The 15,830-nt window shown below is 39.6% G+C and overlaps 1 protein-coding gene across 1 annotated transcript; it reads left to right on the top strand.

Annotated features, from left to right (window-relative positions):
• Positions 1-4,084: 4,084 nt before the first annotated feature.
• Positions 4,085-6,927, top strand: LOC108135749. Its single transcript, XM_017256583.2, has 7 exons — positions 4,085-4,536; positions 5,055-5,469; positions 5,546-5,700; positions 5,760-5,868; positions 6,199-6,422; positions 6,480-6,597; positions 6,677-6,927. The coding sequence occupies exons 1-7, from the start codon at positions 4,135-4,137 to the stop codon at positions 6,925-6,927; spliced, it is 1,674 nt and encodes a 557-aa protein (XP_017112072.1). The 5' UTR covers positions 4,085-4,134.
• Positions 6,928-15,830: the final 8,903 nt, after the last annotated feature.

Raw genomic sequence — 15,830 nt, 5'->3', positions numbered from 1 at the left:
AAATCAAAAATAGTATGGATATATTAACTCATATAACCTGAAAAACACGAAACAATAAGAAAGCATTTTAGATATGTCAGTGAATTCTTACTTTTACAATAATTATCAACTATCAAATATCGAGGTTTTTAGTTTTATTATGTGTTATATCAATGCATAATTTATATAAGTAGAGGTATAATAGAGGATGCTAAATAATTTATATCTGTCAAATATTGTTTATTATCGTTGAATTAGTGAATGGGTTTTGAATACGTAGAAGAAATTATTTCCGCTGATGTTTTAATATATGGTGTGAGAATATAAAAAAAAGATCTATCAGCGAAACAATGTAATACTTCCCCTAAATTGCCACCTGTTTTAAAACTGGTTAAGTTTTTGATAAGTATAACCATAAATATTTATTTTATTGGCCTCCCGTTGGCCGGCGTCCCATGAAGCTTTTACCCAAATCCTTCCAGTTCTCTCTTCGCCACCCAATCCTAAGTAGTTTTCTATGTCAACCGCTCACATTACCCACCCGATTTGGCGGCATTATAACCATTTTCCATATTCATACTTTAAGCCCATACGCACAACTTCTCAGCTGTCATGCGAAACAATGATAATTTCCAAACCAAAAACTGGCTTCCACAGCTCCCATCCTCCAAAAAAATACTCGAATGAGTGAAAAAGGAAACATTTTGGCTTTACCGTTAGCCGACTATAACCCATCAATTATATTGTAATGATGTCTGGCCTTAGCTACTTCTGCTGCAGTCGCATCTTCAGAAATCCTGAGCAGGAATGGCAACTGGGCAACATGCTCATTATCAACGTCATCATTGGGCGGCCAATGAGGGGGGGGAGGGGGCATTAGAATGTGGCCCGAGTCACAGACCATTCGAGTTCGAAAAGGAAAACTACTTATAGCACTGATGAGAATCGCGCCCGCCGTATCCACGCAGCTTCCAACTGGCTGACACTCGCTTCTGCCAATCGATGCACTGAAAGAAAGTATTAGATTTCGCAATAAGAGGTATCACCCAAAACCCAGCACTTGCAAACAATATATTCCTAAGATTATATCGTGATATAAGTAATAAAACTATAAGTATATGATAATATAAAAATGACTTGAGGTAAAGTGATTTCATTATGTTGCAAGTTTTTTTTACTCAATAATTAATATTCAACAATCGTTTTATCCTAATGAATATATTCTTAATTTATTTTGGATGATCCAAATGCAAGATTTTAGTTCTTAGGAGAAATGAATTCTTCAAGTAAGACATTTTCTAGGTAGTAGGTTTTGAATCTAGTCCAAGGTATTTGCGAAATTAAGTATATATTTTGACTTATCTTCAAGTTGCGAATGTCAAAATAAAATGTTATAAAGTGTTATCAAGCTAATTTGAAAACAAAAATAAATAAATATATTTCACTTCTTAAATATCAAACAAAGCTTATTTTATATAAAGATTTATCTAGGTTGCCTGATATTTTATTATTATGTACAAAAAAGAATACCTAGGAGTTTAGTATGTTAAATTATGAACAATATTCTACTTTTCTCAGTGTGCCCTTTGGAACTTTTTAGCCGTTGTAGCATTTGCATTCGAGTGTCCACTAAACGTCAATTAAGTGGGCTTTACCCACTACTCGCGCTGGTTGGGCAGTTTGATTTGGTCGCCACTCCTGCTCTAACCTCCTTCAACCTCCTCCCTGGAAATCTTCAGAAGATTCAGAAGTTTCAGAAGTTTCAGAAGTTTCGCTCCAACTGCGATTTCCACTTTGCCCAGTACAAATACATAACATAACATAACATAACATGAAGTAATAGCTATAGCAATATTGTGTACACAAGGCTTTTGAGGTTGATTCGGAGGGGACTTGAAGGGGCTGTCTAGGCGGGCAGAATCACCATCGCCGGCATCGCCGGCATCTTCGTTGTCGTCATCATCTGCATGTGTGAGCCTCTCCCACCGACTCCTCCAGTGGTTTTCCCAGTGGTTTCGGTGGTTCCGGTGGTGCGGTGGCGGTGATGGCGGTGGTGGCGGCTTCCTTTGTCATTTCGCCATGACGCATGCGTAACGTTCGATTTGATTCAATTAATGGACGGGAATTGTCTGTACGTGTGTTTTGATTGGGTTGGGTTCGCTTTGGTTTGGTTTTGGTTTTGGTTTTAGCATTGGTCTGCCTTTCTTTGCTTTGGTTTGTTTGTGGTCCAAGCAGACAGCGGGGCAGACATTTCAGTTGCATATGGTTGGATATGTGGATGGATTTTAAATCGGAGATGTAGCAGAAGCTGAAGTGCTGTGCAAACACAGGAAGTTTAGTAGACTCACCGGCATGGCAAGTGGAGTTATACGGAGAAGAGCCATGTTCTTAGGATTTATCTAAAATAATTATACTTGATTACAATGTAAAAGATAGAAATAAATTTTTTAAAAGACTTTTAGTAAATTGAACTCACAGAAAAGAATTTATTATTATTAAGAATGAACTTATTGTTATATTTGGGAAACATAAGTTTAAGACTTACTTAAAACAAAGTACTGCTCAGAATTAAGGCTTATCTACAACAATTTAAACAAAAGAGTTCTTACTTTGAAAAAAATTAAAATTATTATAATAATTTAAAATCTACTGGGTGCAACGAAGTGTACATATTTATTAATAAGTTACTTGTGTATAAGCAACACTAAATAGATAAATTTAGAATTAGTTTATTGTTTCTCTTTAAACAACAAACAGAAGTTTCAGGCCAACCCAAAAAACAAGTTTAAACAAAAAAAATATATTTTTTAAGCACTAATTTGAAAATAATAAATCTCAAAGCATCTGCATTCCAATTACTGTGTAGTCTAAATAAATGGAAGCTCCAGCCCCGATCATGATTAATTGCAAATTCATTTCAAATACGTTGAGCATCAATCACGAAATTCCAAATACGCCCCTCAACCAGGCCCACTCGCTCATTAAAACTAACCACTCATAATGATAATCTTTAAAACTAAACGCCCGCATTGTCGCGTCAAATGTATCTGCATTCAACGAAAAAAAATGCATTTTAATCTTTTCTTCTGACTGTCTCATCATATTTTCCATAGTCACAGCTCCACAGCTTTATTTGTTAAGTGCGCAATTATTTATAGTTATTTTTTGCCAGCATCTGGAGACGCCAACGCCAAATGGCGGCAGCTGGGAGTTGCTAGTTGGCAGTTGTTAGTTACCAACTACCAACTGTTGTCGCTGCGGTGCATAATAATACCAATTGCTGTTGCTGGCGTTTGACGTTCGTCGCAGCAGCAATTAACAATTTTTAACCTTGTTGTGCATGATGCATGTGGCTGCGAGAGCACTCCGATCATCCCCTGATCCGCTGATGATGATGATGATCATTACGATGCGATGAGATGCTGATGGTGATGCACTCGAACGGTCGCATAAAAAGCTGTTAAATGTTTTTTGATTTTCGTTTCACGTCGAGTGCTCTTCGATTTTGCAATTAAATCGGTTTCAATTTCGAAGCGTTCCGTGTTTGCAAATATGAGACATCATCGACCCCATTTGCATAATCGATTGGTGATTGCAACTGCTGTCATTTGGCATTATTAATTATGAAAATTTTATTTGACTTTCAGTGATGGCAAGGCATACGCTATCTTAATTTATGGATCATTGCAGCAATTCGATATTCTCGTTAGCATTTCACAAATCTTTGACATCCATGGGTCGCCTGCTAATGAAGTGCGCATTTCGCAAATGTTTTTCCATACTTTTTTATGGCTCTCAGCACTCAAACCATTTAATTTCTCATTTAAAATTAACACGAATTCCGAAAGAGCTTACTGGAATACCTCACATAACATTTACCCTCTTACCCACAGCAACTCCACTCACAGCAGCAACATCAACGCATCACAAGTGCAATCAGAGTAGCGTGACTTGTTGTTTGATTGTTGCTGCAAAAGTGAAGGTTGAAAAAGCGAGAAAGGCGACAATTAATGCTCTAATAAAGCCAAAGAAAGATGCAACACGAGCAGCAGCAACAGCAGCAGCAGCAGCAGTAGCAGCAGCAACATGCGACAGCAGCAATTTTAGTTGCAAGTGCAACATCTGCCACAGTCGCCGCGCGAATTTCCGTTAATAATGTTGTCAAAGCGTTCCGATGCGCTGATAAGCGCTTTCGTTTTGACGCTCTATTATGTGGGCGTGGCCGCTGGGAACGCATCAGACTTTGTGACAATGGGCGATCTGCGCAGGAGCAGGCGTGGCCAGTTGCATTCCTCGCGTCCCGGTGGCATGATAATGGAGGGCGTCGGATTCCAATACACCATGCGGTTTCAGCCGGGCTTCCACCTCCACAATCTGGCCCAGCAGCAGGGGGAGGGTGGGGGAATGGACGGTATGGACGGAATGGGAGATGGCGCTGTGACGGAAGCACCAATGCCCATGCCAACTCCTGGGACACCGCCTCCAGAACCAGCTACCCCAGAGCCAGAGGAACCGGAGCCCACGATACCAACCCGTCCCACATCCGCACCAACTGAGGTACTAAGTTATTAAATAAGACTAAGACTTCTTGAAACATGAGTCCAAACTCAATTTTAAAATAGGGTGTAAAGTTCTGTTATTATTAAAAGAACAAAAAATAGAAAGCCCACTGTTGAGTCTGGCCTACATTTGTCAAATTTTGCTAACCTATGGACTTAATGATATCTAATAGTGATTAGGATTTTGAAAAATATACAGCATACAAATTTGAAACAGTATCGCGAACAGTAAAAACTGAAAACGTTATATTGCATTGAAATTTATTTAATATCTTTGATAATTTTATTTTTATATTAAATCGTAATTTATGAATCTAAAATTCTTTGCTCATTTGTTATAAAAGATGACGATACTAATTTTAGAGTATATTAATTTATTTTTTAATTTTAAGTATAAGTCAAGCCAAATAATTGTAGTTACATGCTGTTTTATAAAAGATATCAATTAATAGAAAGAGGTACTCACAATAATTAAACTATCCATACACCTTAAATTTTTTCCATTCCCGTTTTTAGGTACCCTCACCACCATCACCACCATCACCACCAACAACGGATTCGATGATGATGATGCCCACTCCGACTGCTAGTCCCCGGCCCAGTGTGAAACCGTCGGTGAGACCGCCAGTGCCCACGCCACCGTCCAGCACCATGAGCTCCATTATGCAGCCCCATCAGACCCTGAAGAAGCTCCTCTTCGGGTCGCCCATCGAGGCGAATCTCATCCTCAAGAAACCCAATGCACCGCGTGCGAAGGGCAAGGGCTTCCTCAGTCTGTTCGAGGTGATCAAGTTCCCCAATACGAAGTGCAGTGTGTCCATGGGCGACATACGGAGCATGGAGGGTGTCTGCTACCACGAGTTCGAGTGCAAGAGCCTCGGGGGGATTCCCACCGAGAGCTGTGCCGAGGGCGTGGGCGTTTGCTGTGTGTGTGAGTGAAAGTCCGCCGATCGACTTGGCCAAGATCTAACGTCTAACGTCAAACATCTAACATCTTTCATTTGCAGTCGTCAATGGATGTGGCGATGTCACCAGCCAGCAGATCCTCTACTTCGAGAGTCCCAACTATCCAAATGCGGTGCGCGAAATGATGATCTGTGTGCTGATCATCAATGTGAAGAAGGGAGTGCAGCAAATGAGACTGGATTTTCAGATGTTCGAGGTGGGAGTTCTAATTTAACGTTCTTAGTGCTAAGCTCAATTGATTTTCCATCCTCATAGCTAAGTCGTCCCACAAATGGTGATTGCGTAGACGATCAGTTTATAGTCTCGGGCCACAATACCAATTTTCAAATTCCCATTCTGTGCGGCATCAACACAGGCCAGCATAGTAAGTTGTTCCATGCTAATGACAAAATTATTAAGGAACACATATTTAAATTTCCACGAATTATTTGTACTTTTCCATGCTAATAGTGCAAACTTTAAAATTAAAACAATCAGAGTACAGTAGATTCCAACAGAAATTTTAATTGTTTCCATTAAATAACATTGTGAAGATTTTATTTGGTAAATCAAATTATTAACATATTTAAAAATGTCGCCAAACTTCGGATATAAGTTTGTGTGGGACTTTTGAACACCAAAATATCTCGGAAAAGTACACACTTGTGGAATTATATTAGCTGTCTACCTGTCTAATTATACAGATTTATTACAGTGTATATTCATGTTGGCGACTCAAACGAGAACAAAGTGTATCTCTCGGTATTTATGAAAGTCTCTGGTGGAGGACGTTCGTTTAATATCAAAGTCAATCAGCTGGACGACGACCTGGCTCCTAATAATTGCCTGCAATATTTCCCTGAAGCTGAAGGACTAATAAAATCCTTTAACTACGATACAGATGGTTCCATTGTAGACAACCGAGAAGCTACTTATTTTGTAAGTTATAAATACAATTAATAATTTAATTAACTAAACGACATTTATATGCTTTAGAACAATTTAAATTATGCCATATGCCTCGCTCGCTTGAAGAATGTGTGCAGTGTCAGCTATAATACAGAGCAACTGGGGGGCGATCAGCCAGACTTTCAAATCGTCAACAAAGATGAGGGTAAGAGAGATTTAAATTAAACCATTAAAAAAAGTGCCTTTATGTTTAACAAATATTGAGTTTTTGCCATGGCTCAAAGCCGAAAACGATTTGATATCCGATGGCCAGGCGGGAGCTGGGATATTCAACTGCCCGGATGACTTTATAGCCATCAATTCGGTGCCGCTTTGCGGGGAGCGGTTCAACGATGGTCGGGACAGCGACGATTTCACCATGCACGCCACCGTTAGGGACACCGCCGCAGGTCCCATCGTCCTGCCCTTCCGCACCGATGCCGAATATGTGGGTCGCGGCTTTCGCCTGCTCTACAGACAGGAACTGTGTGCCTGAGACGAGACCCATCTGCGATCTGCATGTCGATCACTAGTTCACCAGATGCATATGTTCCGCTGACTTTGGAATTGACTTTGCAACACCGTTGTTTGGCTTTAAAACACTGGGGAAAAAGACTAACAAAATCAAGGAATTTCGTTACTAAATACCTGATGTAATTAATTGAAGAATAAAGAGAACAGTAACATTAATAAGTTTAAGTGCCCAAAGGAGCTCTAAAAACTTTTTAAAAACTTAGCTCTATAAAAAATATTCCTTTAAAAACCATAATAAAATGACAACAAAATTAAACTAAAAATCTAAGAGTTTCATGTTGGTTGTGTGTTTTATTAAATACATTCTGAAAATAAAATTCCTTGATTATAGAAAAAATTGTTAGCTAAAGTTCTTTTTCAAGGGCTTTTTTTTTTAAATTAAGGAAATTTTTCCTTAAACTAATGAATTTTAAATTCTGAGTGTGCCATCAATAATCAGAAAATATTAAACTTCATTTAAGATTTAATATATTAATATTTAACATAGTATAAATGGTGATCAGTTTAATTCTGACGGTATGTGGCCGACCTATAGTAGTTTCTCTCAGTGTTCATATGGAATTTAGCATGCTTTGGTCAACTGCAGGGCATTCGGGTTGGCAACTTGGGATTGTGCGCGGTGCCTTTATGGGAACGACAGTTTCCGTTCCCAGTGCTGCCCCCGTGTTAATGTGTTTTATGTGATTCAAAGCGTTTTGGTGGCTTAGTTTTGGCGCCGCCCACCCACCGACTGGGCGGTCCGCGGGTTCGTAGTTCACACACATTATACACAAGGGACCACAGCCGATTGGCGTTGGTGTTCGTTGACAGGTTTATTTCAAATTTGCACGTCTCGCCTGGGCAAAAGATACGATCCGATACTATGACGAAATCTATAACTCGCCGCATCGCCATTGCCATCGCCATCGTCGCCGTTCGCTCGATTCGCGGTCTCTATGCTTAAATTTGTAATAAATTTGATTTTTTCCTTTCGATTGCGATTTTCCCTTGGCTCGGATTCGTTTGCTCCGCTGCTGCATGATAAAGTCACAATTAACCCACGCCTTTTTCGTAGCGGTACTCTTACATATATTTGCATATCATTTTGATTGTTTGGATTCGGGCTGAACTCTCGATGCTGTCGCTGACATGGTGATGACTAAAAGTGTGCAACACCACCACCAGCAGTACCAGCACCAGCAGTACCACCATCAGCACCGGCAACAACAACTAGACCAAAGCAATCATGAAAACGACAACAAAAATTACTTCTCGACCAACAATAGAAAAAAGAAGAGGACAACCAAAAAAAAAATGGCATATTGCATGCACAAGTTTTGAAGTTTGTCATCAAATGACGTTTTGGGATACCTTGGACAACTTTATGTGGCACTGTGGAAAAGGGTTTTAAGCTTCAGATAATATATACACTTTGGTTCAGATAGCGTTGAGATTGATATATTTATTTGATTTCGATAGAAATACTCTTCCTTTGCTTATTTTTAGTACTTAACAGTAATTTTCTTTGTCATACAAATTGGGTTCAAACATAAAAAAATAATATTCTGTAAAATTATACATACAAAAATTAAGCACATATTAAGCCTATATTAAGCCTTTTGGGTATAACAATATTACCAATTTAGGTGCTAGACTATCTCCACTATAATTCATTCTGGTACAGTATTATCCCTCATCTATTACCCTTTCTAATCAATGGTAACCCTCTTAATCATCTTAAGCCCACTGTGCCCTCGGAGCCCAGCAACACTAACATAAATAAATAAAACCGTAAAGCCAAGAAAAAAAAATGGTATAAAATAAAAATCCCTTCAGGGCGTAACGTGCACTACATTAGAAATTGAAAATCCACCGACGCCGCCGACAACAACAGCAAGTCCAATGACTATGACGATGACGATGTGGATGTGGATGTGAATGTGGATGTGGATGACGATGACTACGAGACGAGGACGTCGACAACCAAGACGACATCGAGTCAAAGACAACATGAGAATCTTTTTTGCCATGGCAAACCGAAAAAACACAAAAAGCGCCGTTTGATGGAAATTAGGAAACTGAAATTCATTTTTGAGGTTTGGTTTGCTTTTTGGCCGGGTCTTGTCTGTTTGGGGGTGTGGGAACCACAGGGAAATGCAGGCGAGCGTGCATGGCAACGCCTTTTGTCACAGTTGCGATTTTTGTTTTGTGAGCAGACCGCCAGCATTTGCATAATTTAATCAATTCGGAATGAGACAAAGGGTGAAAACTTTTCAGCTTCAATCCTGCCCGATTGCCTAACATCACGGCCTAAACAGACAGCCAGAGATCTCAGGAATCGGGTGTTTTAATTGCAGACACTGCGCGCTGGAAAACGGCCAGCCACAGTCGACAGTCCACAGCAGTCCATTCAAGGCATTCGGTTAGCATGCCAGAGATCCCAATCGCATTCGAAATCGCCATCGCCATCGCGGAACAGATCAATACGGAGAGTGGGACACGGGACACCGCGAAGATTGGTAGATTGCACCGACAAAATATTGGCAAAAATGCCAATAAATTTTTGACAAGACATTATACAAATGCTAACTTTATTAAATGGCTCTTGGTCAGACCACCGCTTGAGTTCGTTAATGGTGGAGTTATCGTTGGGGGAAAATGCAATCGGCATGCGCCAACCAGCCAGCTTGAATGAAGCGATCAACTGGACTCCAACTCATTCTTATCGCTGGGAGTCTATCTAATGAGCTGGCGATTTTTTTCCCGCATCTGCAATCAATTTATTAGCCAACCGGACAGTTGATCATTCGGCTTTAATGATCGTGTAAACGGCATGAGGTCCTGTTGGAGTTCAAAAGGAGTCGTATTTGAATGTTGCAGTTCTCCTTGGGGTCATAAAATGTTGCCAAGCTTGTCGTAATTTAAAGTAATTAGTCATTGCTGAATTAATGGCATGTCCATCTGACAATCTGGATTCTTTGGTTTCTCTTTTCTTTATGCGAACAGTTTAGGAAAGACTCTCGATCAATTGGGGAGCTTAATTAATCAATCGATGGTGGGTAGGCTATTTAAAAAACGATGTCATGAATAACAATAAAATTTTGAGCTAATTAAAGACCAGTGTATAAACAAGAAATACAATATGTATTATCCAACTCAATTTGAGAAAACTATAACTTTTCAACTTAGAACTCGAAAATTGAAATAAACTCGGTAGAGCTAATGCAACTGCTCAGTTTAGATGACCTAGCCTAACTATAATTTTAAGCGCAACTGAAAACCATTTGCTCAAACAAGTGACCTTTAACCCACAGGGCGAAGACAAAGCGACAATCATCTTGGGCGAGATTCGCAATGGATTATTATATGGGCACCCACTCAGCAGTATGGTTTTTAGTCTTTGAAGACTCGCCCAAAAGCCGAGTTTGAAGCCAGAGGAAGGTAGTAACCGAAGTGACACCAACACATCAAGTGAACATTTTATGATTCACGCTTGCATTAAAATCTCATCTCAAAGTGCGGAAAACAAATCGTACAAAAGTCTAGGAAGGGGTACGGTTTTTGTTTTTTTGGCGGGCCAGGGGTCCAATGAGGGTTAAACAACGGACTCGGTGCGCAACTTCACGCCGTAATTAAACTGTCTTCGGTTGTGTAGTACAAGCGTTCAAGCATTCAGCCGTCCAAATCCATCCCATTGCCATTTAAAGTTTCTTTTACTTAACAGATTCCACTCCCCACCTTTTGCCACATGTGTGAGCGTCGTTTTTCACACTATTTTCAACTAATTTAACGATTTTGTTCGACTCAACGACGAATCGGTCCAGACCTGTACTCCCCACAACTCTGCCATGCGATTTTATTGCCGCTCTTTTAGCACATCCCACCCGGCCATTTACTTACATGTGTAAAAACGCAAAGTGCTTGCTGCCGGTAAAATTACAATGGAAATTGGCACATACGAGATTTTTCTCAGTTCCATTTTACATAACATTCACTGACCGTACAACGGGCATTGATTTATTTCAAAAGTTTGTACTGACTTGGGATGAAATATATTTTGAAAGTTACATAAGTCGCTTGTTTTTGTGGGGGTGTTAATCCATTTCATATGATTATATGTTTAAACTTAAAGTGGCAAAAATATAACTCTTTTAAAACGATAAAATGTGCTACTAGATAACTTCCCTATTTGAAAATAGTTTGAGCCTTTTTCAGGTAAAAAACGGTGTTTCTAATAACAAAGAATGGCCTAACCCCCCAAAGCACATCTTACAACTTTAGTGGCACATTTATCAAAACATCAACACCCGGCCAAAAAAGGAGCCTTCCAAATTTGCGGCTACCCATTTTGGAGAATATGTTGCATGTAAAACATTCGACGGCAGATAACAAGGGGCTGGCAAGTTCAGGAGATGGAAACTAAATGGGTTTCGAAGCTAGAGAGGAACAGACCAGGCCAGAATGTGCATAAATCGCGTGAAAAATGTGAAAGAAGAAACAACATTTTGACACCGAAAAATAAGAGGAAAACTCGGCGCGGCGCTGACTAGATGATGATTATGAGTATGAAAAATTAATGATAGTCACAGCATGGCAACAGTTGCACGCACACGAGAAAAAATAAAATAAAAGGAGAATGAACGAGGGGGCAACGATGTAAATAGGCAGATTAAGCATACGCAACGTTGGCCACTTTGGCCAAGCCTTGTCAGCGTCAATTTTCCAAGGCTTATCCGTTAGTTACACACACAAACGGCCGAGTGCAGGCAATGGCAACAGCTTTCCACTCTCGGCATTTTTAATTTTTATTACCATTTGCCTGATTTTTGCATTCAGTTATGGCTCTTACTTTGCATTGCCACATTCTCCCCACAAATCTCTCTCTATTTCGCCTTCTCTCGGCGCTGCGTGCATTTTTCAACGGCTCAGTAGCCGGGTCACACAGCTAAACTTTCTTTCTTCCGCGATTCCCCATCAACTTTAACTCCACACTGAGAACAAAACTTATCCATATCCTGTATTCTACGTTTTTATATTATTATTATTATCAAAGACAAATTATGTAGTCTTAATTTAAGGATCTAATGCAGGCGTGACTAGTGAGAAAACGTTTTGTTTTAACAAATATCAGGACCTAATTGCTTACAATAATATTATATTAGACAAAAATAGGCATTTGTTTGACATAATTCGCAGATGACTTGTCTGCTAAACTAGAGGATAATATAAAAATTTTTAACAAGCTTTAGTCACACTAACAGTAATTGAAAAGTGAACCCGATTATGATAGGTCTATAGACACTGAACGTAAAAAAATTAATATGTGCTAAGTCAGAAGTTGGCTTTCTGATAAACATCTTTCTGATATAATTTAAGATATTTTCCTATATTTAGACTGCACAGGTAAGCCTTTCCAATCGCAATCACTCATTGGTGGGAGAAAATGAGTGATTGCGATTGGAAAGGCTTGCCAATGGTTCCGATATTTTTTCTCCGTGCAGAACTGACTCTAGGCCTAATCGCCTCATCTTCTGCCATTCGCTGGCCATCCAAGATCCAAGTCCAAGTGTCACAGTCACAGCCTCCAACTCGGAGGCTGAGGCTCTGCCTCCATCTCTGTCTCAATTCGCTGGGGAGATGCGTGTGCCGTTTTTCACCTGGCATTTCTCACAGCATCGGCGCTGCGATTAACGCCGGCCAAGTTGCGTTTAATTGCCGCACTTTTATTTAATTCTACTGCGGACTGACTCTGTCTAAGCCACGCTCTGGCAAAGGTTCAATTTTCCGCTTGTTGCCTTGCACTTAGTTGCAATTGCATTCTGCAGATTATGCAACGTCGCTGCTTAAAGGCCACTAATTAAGAATTGGCAATTAACTTGCAGATTTGATAAGTCAGTTAGGCAGTCAGGTTGTGCTAGGGGTTAAACGGTTGTTGACATTCTTGGACAGCGGAATATATTTATGGTTAAGGCATGTGCATGTGCTGACTCGCATCTTGTGGCAATTTCCAAAATATATACAAATATACAGATCTGGAAAATTGCGACCAAATACTGAAAAGTCAATTAATTTTAATGACTTTTGTTCGGAAATAACAGACGAAGTAATTAGTAAATTAGCAATTGTAAGTTCTTAGGAATATTAAAAGGAATATTTCCATCAAAGTTTAGAAAGTTTCCATATTTGTGGGTTAAATGCATAACGAAGTTTGTTGTCTAATTAGAAAACGTTTCTGTAGAATACTCTTTAGCTGGTTTTGTGACGACGGTTGCAAATACTCAAGAATAAATTTATTCAAAAAAATGCAAAAGTAGTAAGAAAATCATTAAAATTATCTCATTATAATTTCTAAAAATAAGTATGTAATTAAACTCAGCTCAACCATTTATTGCTTTGTGTTTGGCCAGTCACGACCTTGGCGAATATCGATAAAGGAAACCTAAATTTATTCCGTATCGACTACTGGCTGTTCTATTAATATGATCGTTTAATGCACCGAATGCATGACGCATTCCAGAATAAAGGGTTTTTGCCTTTGGCTCCGGCTCTCATTACGTAAGTCGAATGTTCTGTGCCATGTTCGGTGTTTGGAGCCCTGTGTTTTGTTCCGTACACCAAGTACTTAAATTCAACTTGTTAGCTGGGAGACTGCGACTCGGGATGAAAAAGTGCGCAAATCTTAACAAACGACAGCGTCATCTGCTGCGCCTTCAGTTGTTTCTGGTGGTGTAGTTGTAGTCATCGTTGTCGTGGTTAGCGACGCTCGTAAAACATGTTTTTTCAATTAAAAAATCTACGAAATGCATCACAGTGCCCGCAGTGCAACAACAACTACAACTACTACTACTACCACGGCTAGCTTAATTCGCTGGAGGCACATTACTTGTAGCTCTAGCCCGATTCCAAGTCCACAAGTCCATGACTGTAAGCCTCCACTTAGTTAGTCAGCGAGCCCTAGTGTCTGAAGCTCTCCTCCTCCTGAATCTCCTCCAGCTTCCCCAGGTGATGATGACTACGATCGGTGGTTGTGCGAGCGTGTGACTTTATGCGGCAATTGTTAATATGACAAATTAATTTGTTACCCGGATTTGCCTTGCACCTTAATGTTTTGTGCATTAGGTTCTGTATATGGATAGGGTGTATTAAGCTATCTTAGACGGGCCAAGGTAATTGCTTCTGCCTCAGGGCACCAGAGATGCTTACATTTATCTTGCCACGTTTTTCGGGATTTCTTTTTTTTAAATAGTATAATTAATGTTATAATAATTATAATAATAAAATCAAAACATATTTTGTTTTTACCTTTCGACAACTAAGATATAAATTTAAATTACTAGAATATCTATATTTTTATAACCACGTTGAAATATCAGAATAAACACCAAAATTTGTATTCAAAATGTATTTTAAATGCTGTGTTACACATTTTTATGGGATCTAAAACTAGCAGCACATTTTGTTTGAGTAATGTTATGTCCCATCGTCTAACCACCTGACAATATTTGACATCAGAAAAGACTCATATTCACATTATGGTAATGGATCCCTCTGCAGCATAAATATGCAGTGAAACAATTAGGAATTGTCAACATAACTAAAGCCCACGAATCATAAACCATCATAGCGCAAAATATACCGTTAGCTGACGCCAACGCAGAGCAGAAAAAAATGCAGAAGCCAAAGCAATAAATTTTCTATATGGTAAGACGCGTGTGGCAATTGTTTTTGTGAACAAGTAAAACTCAAGCAAAAAAAAAAAAAAAGATGTGGTAACAGAGCGGGCAAGGGAGTGGGAGTGGGAGTGGTGAGGAGTGCACAATGGTGGTGCGCCCACAACAAAGCAAAAGATACGGCAGAACGAACCTGGAACTTGGAACCTGGGCACCAAGTGACGGTGCCACCAATTGCTTTCAATCAAACACAAACTCTGTCATCGATCATTCGGCAACGTTTCGCTTTGGACCCAATGACTGACTGACAGACAGACAGAAGTCTATCCTTTGGGGCCAATAAAGCAAAAGCCGCTCCTGGGCCAACCCCGGAGCCAATATCAATACCACACTCGGAACAAATGCAACAAGTAAATTAGAAAACCCATGCTTTAGTAAGGAATATCATATGTTATAGGAAATTATTTGAATAAATAAATGTTTGACATTAAGATATATTTTGATACTAAAAACTATGAAAATAAAAGAAATCCCTAAAATATTTTTAATTAAAATTTTTTTAAAAATGTGTATCTTATATATTGACGTTACAATTTTGAACTCTTATTGGCATTGTTTTCTTTTTTCAGTGAACTACCCAGCAGGGACCCATCCAGAGACCCAAGAAGATGCAGCGTGATGACAATTTGATTTGCATGCAATGCAAGTGCAATTATTATGGCAAAAGGTGACCAGTTTTCGTCGATGGTTCGCCGATGCCCGATGGTCACCCCCAGTCGATGGCTTCGCTCCACTCCAGTCCAGTCCAGTCGAGTCCAAAGCAATCCAATCCATGCCAAGCCGATCCGATCCACTCCCCCAGTCCACTCGGTGGCTATTTTGCATAAATGTCATTATTGTTGCCGCTGTGCCTGAGCGGCAGTCAAGAGCTGGACTGGGGTTCGAAATCGGGAGTCGAGAGTTGAGAGTCTGCACCGGACACTATCTCAAACTGATTGACAGTTGAATTGAAAAGTTTGGCGACATTTCTCCTTATTTGATTTGTTGTTGCCGCTCTCGTCCTGCGGCAAGATATGCAAAAATTGCGGAAAATATTTCTCTGCGTTTTCATGTTCGCTGTGTACTTTTTCTCGCGTTACAATTTCTTTCTTACACTTTTCCATGTCCGAAAATGTGTTGTATATATGGGTTCATAACTCTAAGTTAGAGTGTCTGT

This window comes from Drosophila elegans, unplaced genomic scaffold (assembly GCF_018152505.1).
Source record: "Drosophila elegans isolate 14027-0461.03 unplaced genomic scaffold, ASM1815250v1 contig_476, whole genome shotgun sequence".
In the NCBI taxonomy this organism is placed as follows: Eukaryota; Metazoa; Arthropoda; class Insecta; order Diptera; family Drosophilidae; genus Drosophila; species Drosophila elegans.
This window is presented reverse-complemented; position numbering and strand designations above follow the sequence as displayed.

What these genes read in the sequence shown, in the direction of transcription:
- LOC108135749 (XM_017256583.2), top strand. Translation starts at nt 4,135, where the DNA reads ATGTTGTCAAAGCGTTCCGATGCGCTGATAAGCGCTTTCGTTTTGACG. An exon ending in CGTGGGCGTTTGCTGTGTGT is followed by an intron (nt 5,470 to 5,545) that starts GTGAGTGAAAGT and finishes TTTCATTTGCAG; the next exon opens with TCGTCAATGGATGTGGCGAT. An exon ending in CATCAACACAGGCCAGCATA is followed by an intron (nt 5,869 to 6,198) that starts GTAAGTTGTTCC and finishes GATTTATTACAG; the next exon opens with TGTATATTCATGTTGGCGAC.